The sequence below is a fragment of the Xiphias gladius genome, chromosome 6 (assembly GCF_016859285.1).
Source record: "Xiphias gladius isolate SHS-SW01 ecotype Sanya breed wild chromosome 6, ASM1685928v1, whole genome shotgun sequence".
Classification (NCBI taxonomy): domain Eukaryota; kingdom Metazoa; phylum Chordata; class Actinopteri; order Istiophoriformes; family Xiphiidae; genus Xiphias; species Xiphias gladius.
In genome coordinates this window covers 1,021,489-1,030,550 of record NC_053405.1, presented here as the reverse complement: position 1 = coordinate 1,030,550, position 9,062 = coordinate 1,021,489, and the positions used below count along the sequence as shown (strand labels likewise).

At 46.9% G+C, this 9,062-nt stretch overlaps 1 protein-coding gene across 11 annotated transcripts; it reads left to right on the top strand.

Moving 5' to 3' along the window:
• The first annotated feature begins 1,348 nt into the window (after positions 1-1,348).
• On the top strand, positions 1,349-9,055 carry LOC120790959 (zinc transporter ZIP3-like). 11 transcript variants are annotated; one of them, XR_005707590.1, is made up of 4 exons: positions 1,349-1,980; positions 4,436-4,903; positions 6,211-7,052; positions 7,148-9,055. XR_005707590.1 is itself a non-coding variant. In XM_040129003.1 (4 exons), the coding sequence occupies exons 3-4, from the start codon at positions 4,697-4,699 to the stop codon at positions 6,967-6,969; spliced, it is 966 nt and encodes a 321-aa protein (XP_039984937.1). In that variant the 5' UTR covers positions 1,987-2,142; positions 4,436-4,491; positions 4,576-4,696; the 3' UTR covers positions 6,970-9,055. The 11 variants fall into 11 exon arrangements, 10 of the variants coding, with proteins under 10 accessions (XP_039984932.1, XP_039984933.1, XP_039984930.1 ...); XM_040129003.1 differs by lacking the exon at positions 1,349-1,980 and adding an exon at positions 1,987-2,142 and having other exon boundaries at positions 4,436-4,491; positions 4,576-4,903; positions 6,211-9,055; XM_040128998.1 differs by having other exon boundaries at positions 1,350-1,487; positions 4,576-4,903; positions 6,211-9,055.
• Positions 9,056-9,062: the final 7 nt, after the last annotated feature.

Sequence of the window (9,062 nt, the reverse complement as noted above, 5' to 3'; positions counted from 1 at the left end):
CACCCTCCTGTCTGACGAGTTTTCACTCCTTTCCAACAAATGTCCCGTGGTTCGTTTTGCCGGGCAGCGTCCATCCATCAGCTACACCTCTCATCCTTTGAGGGTTTCGGGGAGGGTGGGGACATTGGGCGAGAGGCGGGCTACACCTGGACAGGTCCATTCACACCTACGAGCAACTTAGAGTCACCAGTAAACTTGCACGTCTTTGGACTGTGGGAGGAAGAAGGAGCAGCGGGAGGAAACCCAGGCAGACCCCGGCCGAACCAGGGTTCGAACCCGGAACCTTCCTGAGGCGTGTGAGGCGATGGTTAACCACTGCAGCGCTGTGACATGCAGCAGGTTTACAGGAAAACAAAACCCCAGACCCAGACCTACGAGGGGGGGCAGAAGATGAACTATCTGAGTTAAATCAAATTTGAGACAACACATTTTAAAAAAACTAACAATATACACGTGTATATACCGGTACCTAGTTTAGTCCAGTGGGGTCGAGCTTAATCAGCGTCATTGGTCCAGAAGGTGTAAACATACAAGGAATTTGATTAAAAAAAAACAAAAACTCTTAATAAAAACAATGTAATATTTAAAAAACCTGTTTCTTTTTCAAATGTTTTTATAATTAAAGTCATAGTAATAATTAATATCTTCAAGATTAAAACAGTGAGCAACTATAGTGGTTCTGAAAACAGGAGAATTTAAGTCAGACCAAAACATTTTATCATCAATGTTGAAAGAGTAAATAAACTGATGTTTCATCCACACATCTGGAGACGGAATTTATGTGGATTTTTTAAAAATAAACTTTGGCCGTATTAGGAATGCTGAACTGCTCAGGCTAATTATGCATTTTCTTTTGACTTTGAAACCTACTTCAGTGTTTCCTTTACCGATATTACACACAGGATGCAGAGGGGACAGGCCGAGAGCAATCTGATTCAGGCCTTACAACACTCGAAATGAAAGCTCACACAGATACAGTTTTTATGACCTCGTGGTCCTGGCCCAGGTATTTCCTAAAAATGTCTCTGAATACACAGTCAAGAGCCGGTTTGACCGAAACGTTCCTTCGGGGTGTTTCCTTAAATCCACAGCCATGCTGCTGCTTTGGAGAAAGTTCATCATGACAGTTCAGTCAAAAACCACCTGAATATAGGTGCCGTGACAGAGCAGATGAATTAGAGTCTGTGGCCATATGTTGCCACTAAAATCACACAAAGAAATCAAACATGTTTTCATCTCCATAAAAGTATTTTCACAGTGTAACATCTACGCAGTCATTTACAGGAAACATACTTTACCTTATTTGTTAGTGAAGTTTATATAAAATTTAAGAAATGGTTTTTGTAAACATCCAAAGGTCATTTCCAGGTAAACATCACTGCCTACGTCATTAGAAAACCCACCACTCAGAGACCGGGGAGTGCGTGACGCAGCCGACGGGCAGCATCTTCATACACCTGCTGAGGAGAGGACGGAGGCTCGGGCGGGTAAACACGTTACACCTGACTCGTGTATGTGGTTTAACGTTGTTGTGTGGAGCCGAGGTCGTCGCTTAGCCTGAACAACGTAGACGCGAACAGCTGCTTCCCTTAATGACCGGACTGTTCCGGTGTTAGCGATAGGTTTAGCTGCAGGGGAGCTAACGACTGTTAGCAGTCAGATTAGCCGCTGTTAGCCAGAGACCAGGAGCGGAAAAGGGGCGAATTTGATCTTTAACGTAAACCATTACGGTGTGTTTGTCAAAAATGAAGAGGTGAAAGTGTAACCGTTGAATAATTTCACGATAAAGAGTGAAGAAATGTGTCAAAAAGTTCAAATCGTCAGTAGTTCTGAGGCGTTTATTTTGAACTTCCTGACAGGAAGCGGGGTTGACGGTGGGTAACTTGACTCGTCGTCAGTTCCTGCGGCGGTCACGTGAACTCAACGTGAAAAAACGGACAAAAACAGTCGCGCAAGCGACCGGTTGGAAACGTCATCTCGGTAATGAGGAAGTTTAACGGGGTTTGTTGTTCGGACAGTGACGGTGACAGTGGAGCGGAGCGGAGCGTCTTATTCACGAGTTGTTTCACGTGTCGTGCTCATACAGCACGAGCCTTAACTGAGGACGTCTACTGAAGCGCTGCTCTCGGGGACAGACGCGAGGTCGTGTACTCGTCACTCTACTTCCTGTTTCTCTGCAGTAGCTGCGGTAACTCTACTCGTTGCCTCGCAGCCTTGTCACAGGTGTCGGTGGGTTGTCAGCAGTGTCCCGCTGCCGCCGCCGCCGCCGCCGCCTTCTTACTGGGTCCGTCCTGACCAGGAGCTTGAGATGGACGCAGCTGTGACACTGACTCTATGACTCGACTGTCCTCCCGCCACTGTCACACTACGTCTCAGCGTCTCACCGTCGTCCCACACAGAGATGGTCGCTTGGGGCCAGGGGCCCTTTAACGTGACTGCAGGCCCCGGGGCCCTTTAACGTGACTGCAGGCCCCGGGGCTACTAGACGGCCCCGGCCCCATATCGTTCATGGTGGCGGCGCAAACTGTGCCAATACAGTGTGTTGGGGGGCAGGTGGGTGGGCTGAGCCTCCCGGCATGCTCCGGGGCGATGTGTTTATGGACATAAGTTTAAACTGCGTTTTAAATAATCACACGTTACTAGGTACACGGTAATTAGCAGGGGTGGAAAAAGGACTGGAAAACTTTACTCAAGTCAAAGTGCTGTTACTTCAAAAGAAATTTTACTCAAGTTAAAGAACTTGTGTGAACATGTACTCAGATGCAAAGGAAGTCAGTTAAAATGTTCTCTGAGTAAACGTTGCTTTATCAGGGGGAGGGGGAGGAGTCAAAATGTTAAAAGCGGATAATAATGATAAATGATAAAACTAGTAGGTTAAAGAACATCTTGATGCTACCAGGTGAATATGCAGCTGTTTCGGTGCATTTCAGCGTCGTTCCCCAGCAACCAATAAATTCCAGTCAGGCCCTTTACAGGCCTGAGCGTTCAACTGGTAGTTACTGGTCCACAGACGCCACGGCGGGAGCAACATTAAGCCACATAAACCAAACAGCTGCCACCTCTCACAGGGTAAAGCAGCAGAAGAGGCAGAGACGTGTAAACGGCATAATGTCCTCAGAGGCTGCAGCCGACCAACACAGACGAAACGCCGCGTTGCTAGGCAACGCAGCAGTTGTTGACGCTCTCCTCTGTTCAGTGAGCTTCAGCCATTGGTTGCTCCACCGGTCTGAAGGTCACTCCGTGAGGTCCTCCACCGTCTGCTCTAAGTCCAGCTTCTCTGCTGGTTCGTCCTCAGTGTGGAACAGAACCGGTCCACTCAGCCTCTCTGGTCCCGCGGCTCCTCCAGGTTTTCAGCTCTGCAGTCACAACAGGGAAGGTCCCCGACGGCAGGAAGGTGGTGCGCACCCCACCGACCGTGGCAGTCACAGCTGAAGGATCCACCCTCAGTATTTTAGCGTTTAGCCTTAAGTCAGACCCAGCATGCACCTGTTGCAACACGGCAGGTGTGTTTGATTTGGGACACCTGGCGTGGTTGCCGGGTGGGGCGTTAAATCGTTTTGGTTTGGGCTTTTCCATTTGTTGCCTGCTCACATTAATCATTGCTTCATTCTGCGACTTTTGTTTTTACTCGGTAACGACTTCAGCTTTACATGTGACCAAGTAAAATACTTGAGTTCAAAAAATACTTAAGTGAGAGTGAAATGACTGATTTTTAAAACGTCTTTACAGTAGCGAGAGTTAATGTAACCCGTTACTGCCACACCCGGGCATTAGTGTTACTGCTCTGTCGTGTTTCCACAGTGTTTCCTGTACTTTACTGTTTGCTGATGTGAAAGAATGCATTCTGCGCCACGAGTAAAGGTACGGACATGGTTAGCACCGTCCCTCCGGCGTGGGTGTGGCAGAGCATTTTCTATGATGATGACGACAAAGTCTGTCGCCGTCGGGCCTCCAATTAACCAGAGGCCTCATGAGACCAAAAAAAATTAAGCTCATGTCTCACGAGACCCCTGGTTGGTTGGAGGCCTGGGGCTCAAGCCCCGGTAAGCCCGGGCATTAAGGCGCCGGAGCTTGGGGCCGCCGCTTTATCCTGTTACCAGTGCACGAGCTCGAAAATAGCACCCATAAACAAAGGTTGGTAAAAGCCCAAACGCACCTAATGTAGCACTACCAAGGCCAAAGCGTCCCACCGGTGGGGTGGGGTGTTTTTAAAACGTTAAATAAAGAATTTTTCCCAAATGAAATACAGAAAAGTTGCCTCAAGTCTAACAATTAAACCGAGCATTTAATGCCGACCTTCGGTTCTTTTAAATAGTTGATGCTACTGAAACGTGTGGGAGTTTTTAGGTTTGATATCCAGCTCTTACTATTAAACTGACCCTGAGTCCTTACACTGATGTTAGATTTCTTTTTCCATCACCGTGCCACTGTACAGATCCTCAGCTGTGCTCGTTTAAAAGTGGGGAACTGATCCTCAGGAGAAGAACCAAGGTGGACTGGTTTATTCTGGTTTTATTCCGTCCCTGTTCTCTAACGTCTCACTCAGCCCAGTATCTGTCTGTCTGTCTCCTGCAGGGGAACCGGCAGAGATGTCCCAGCAGCAGCAGCAGTAGAGTCCAGTAGAAGCCACAGAGTGGAGTTGTGTGTGATGATGCTGTCTTCGCTTTAGCGCCTGCGGAGTGTTTGCTGCTTCAGGATGCAGATCCTGGTGGCGAAGCTGCTCGGCCTGCTGGGATTGTTCGGCCTCGTGCTGGCTGGTATACTGGTCCCAGTACGCCTCCTGCTGGTCGACTACGACAAGGCTCACAGATACAGGAGAGCTCTGTCTCTCTGTAACTCGTTTGGAGGAGGCGTGTTCCTCGCAACATGCTTCAACGCTCTGTTGCCCGCCGTCAGAGACAAGGTAACTGTCACCACCGCTGGGGAAAACACACTGCAACTGTACTTCAGTATCTCAGCGTATTTATCGCAATGGAGGCCGCAGTCCTGCGTCGATGTGTACGTGTAGACGAGAGGTTCTGGCTGTTTCAGTGGTAGAAAACTCCAGAGTTTTGTTCTGCGTTTGGACGTTTTAATGAAAGAGACGCCAAACCAAACGACAGCGAATAACATTTGAATAACAGGTGAAAAGTTGTTTTACAGAATTTGACTGTTACAAACGTGTTGACTTTATGTATCCCATTATCTAATACATCTTCTACGCTATTTAGATAATGTGCGACTTAAAATGATAAAAATAACGTAAAAATGGGAATATTTCACTACAAATGCAGTTGAATAGAATTGTCAAAGTTGACAAAAATTTGCTTCATCTTTCTTTGTTGTAAATATGTCTTTTTTATTTTATTTTTTATTAACTGAGTCTGAATTTTTTCCCCAAATTATTAGCAAAATTATATCATGGCTTCCATTTTACAGTGCACTGAGACAAAAGAATATCTTTAAAGTATAGTTATAAAGGGTAAGTACATCCTGAATATTATAATATAGAAATAGAAAAGTCTCTGTGTACAAAAGATAATTGCATTTTTGATTTAACCGAGGATCCTGCGTCATGTTTGGCATCTGTAACAAACCCAACTGCTGGAAAATCAGTTGGGAATTCAGCGAGTTCTAATGATTTTAGTTGCGGCTAGACTCCTGCCTTGATCGACATACATGTATTACAAGGTACCAGTATGGTATCTATGTGTATGATATACCTGTGGTGGACCTTATTGTCCTCCTGTGAAGATGAGAAATACTCTTTGAATACTTTTGAAGCTATTTTATCCCAGTCACCAAAATCATGTTTACTGGGTCAGACTTTGAGGCTGCAGTATCGGACATATGTGCAAAATGCTCACGGTATTAGGTCCATGAAGCTAAAACTGAATCCTAAATGCGCCTTCAGCGTTCAGTTTGTGTTGAGACTCTTTCAGAGAGGATTCAGCTCTACGATCATTTGCAATTTGTGGTGCTGTTGAACTGTCTGTCAGTTCTAGAGACCGGTGTTTCTGTCATTTTGTCCACCCCATTTATATCAGGGAGGGTAGGCTAAACAACAGAAGCGCCTCTCTGAACACAACAAGACGTTTCAAGACGTGGTCCGGGACTCTGGGAAACTGGGAAGGAGAGTTTTTACTCTGTTTTTTAAGTCAGAAAATAATCGGCAATCGATTGATAGTGAAAATAATAACTAGTCGTGGCTGTGGCTGATCCTCTCTTCAGGTGGGTGAAGTGTTCAGGCAGCTGCAGATCAGCAGTGATTATCCTCTGGCCGAGACGATGATGATGCTCGGTTTCTTCCTCACCGTGTTCGTGGAGCAGGCCGTGCTCACCTTCAGGAAGGAGAAACCGTCCTTCATCGACCTGGAGACGTTCAACGCCGGCGGCTCCGAGGCCGGCAGCGACTCCGAGTATGACACGCCCTTCATCTCCTCGGCGCGGGGCTCGCCGGGCGACGGCGGGGGCGGCGGCAGTCGCCAATCCCACGGACACCAGCACGGACACTTCAGCCCGGCTGAGCTGGCGGCGGCAGGGCCTCTGCGGCTGGCCAGCCTGGTCTTGGCTCTGTCGGCTCACTCGGTGTTTGAGGGCCTGGCGCTCGGCCTGCAGGAGGACAGCGCCAAGCTGGGCGGCCTCTTCCTGGGCGTGGCCGTGCACGAGACGCTGGCCGCTGTTGCCCTCGGGGTCAGCGTGGCCAAGGCGTTGCTCGGCATGAAGGATGCCGCCAAGCTGGGCGTCACGGTCAGCCTGATGATCCCGCTGGGCATGGTGGTGGGGATGGGCATCGAGTCGGCTCAGACGCTGGCGGGCAGCGTGGTGTCGGTGGTGCTGCAGGGACTCGCCGCCGGCACCTTCCTGTTCGTCACCTTCTTCGAGATCCTGTCCCGAGAGCTGAATGACAAACAGGACCGGCTCCTCAAAGTGCTCTTCCTCATCCTCGGCTACGCGGCGCTCGCCGCTCTCGTCTTTATCAAGTGGTGACATGCAGCAAGTCACTGACTCACACAGCAATACCAAAGGAAAACCCGTAAAGGAGCAGTTCGTCACAGCTCATTCGCTCTCAGGTCGGGAGCCAGATGTTCAGACTGATCCACTCTCGGCAGCAGCTGGACAGTACACGCAGGAGAGAGTGGGCTCAATCCGAACATCTGGCTCTCAGAGCGAAAGAGAATATGAAAATTTCCCCAAAATGTGGAACTATTCCTTTAACTCCTCTTTCATAAAGGCAGCAGAGACACTGAGTCCAGCCGAGAGGCAGAAACATCTGGAGCAGCTGGATAAAATGAAACTCTCCTCGCTCTGATTTCGGCAGAGAACACAAACTAAAGAGTTAATCAATGAGACGACGTTTTCCAGTTGAAACTTAAAGGGTAAATTCACATCCCCTGAAAATGGTTAAAGCTCCCTGTGGAGCAAACAAAGAGAGTTTCTCCACAAAGCTTCTGTGTGTCCCTGAGGCTTAACAAAGGTTAGAATGCATTTATCTCCCCATAAAACATTTGCAAAGATGATTATTTAAACTACTCTAAATCCTGCATTTTTCAACATTAATGTTTAATTTCTAGCAGCCGCCTTCTTTACTGCTTTTGTTGGTGCATTCCTACTTTGCTTGGTACGATACTGACATGACGTGAACCGCTGGCAGCACTGTGTGTCACGTGCACCCGGCGCTGACAGAACGTGGATCCACTCTTTAAGTAATAGCTCCACGGTGCTGCTACGTGTGGGCAGAAACTCGAGCGAGTACCTTTAACGCCTCGCCCCGCTGCAGTGACGCACAGGTGTACTCCAGGACTCTGTGACGTCACTGTTGGGTGTGGTTACAGGTGCAGCAGTTCTGACCACAAACGCCAACCACAGTGAAACAGACTGAAAACTAACACTGATGTGAGCTTGGTATTAAACAGAACTGAACTCTTGTAGGTAACAAATATATATGAAATGGTTTATAACATTTTAGAATTTAGTTTCTTCACTTCTCGCTTTATTAGGTACACCTGTACAGTCTAATCCAACTGTTCAGTTTTTGTTGACGCTGTCATGAAGGTGTTAATTTATGTCTATGATTTAACATTGAGGTCACTGTTAGCGGTGGTGTTGTACTGGACGCATGGATGAATTATGAGACAGCCCCCACCCTCCACACTGCAAGAGACAAAAACGACCATAAACAACCTGGGTATGTTTTGCGTCTCTGTCACTGGTTCGTGTCTATTTGTGGTCAGTTTGAGTCTCTTTGTGGTTGTTTAGAGTCATTTTTCGGACCTTTGTCGTCCTCGTGCAGCTCTTTGTGGTCATTTGAATGACTTTCCCACTGGAAATCTTAACCGTCACCTCATGCTGAGGCCCTACATATAATGCAGTCCAGCCATGGAGGGTTCAATGAGAGGGCCTGCCAGGCACAGGACGAGGGGCCCAAGGGGTCACGGGGCCCTGGGCCTGACCCTGGAAGGCCAGCTCAGGGTATTTTGGAATATTCAGACCTCCTCGTGTTTGTACATAAAGTCGGCAGGACAAAAATTAGGAAACAGTTGTCAATATATTCAAGTCCAGTATAACACCACCTTCAACTATGAGCTCAGTAATAAACATACAATTGAGTTTGCACCTTTCCCACAATGTCACCGTAAAAACTGATGATTAAGAACTTAACATGTAGGATTTGCGGCCCAACAGCTGTGTTGAATTTTATTAGATTGTAAAGATGTACCTAATAAAGTGGCCACTGATTGTATATTAGGACTTTTCAGGCTGTTGTTAGATTATTCTGGAATGAAACTTTTTTATTTCTTTTTCTTTTTTTTTTTATGAACCTGCTGTGTCACTGAATCAAATCCAGACGTTGTTCTCTAAAGTCAGATAAATTAGCAACCACACAGATAAACACACTGGAGCCTTTTAAAAGCAGTCAAGATAAATCCAAGTACATTATTTTTTTATTTTTGAGGTTTTCATTTCTGTATGTGTTCATATTGTGATCTGGAACAGTTTTGTATTTATTATTTTGTCTCATATTTCTATTGTGTTAGTTGAAATTAAACAGATTATTATCATAGTCATTATTAAAAACTCAA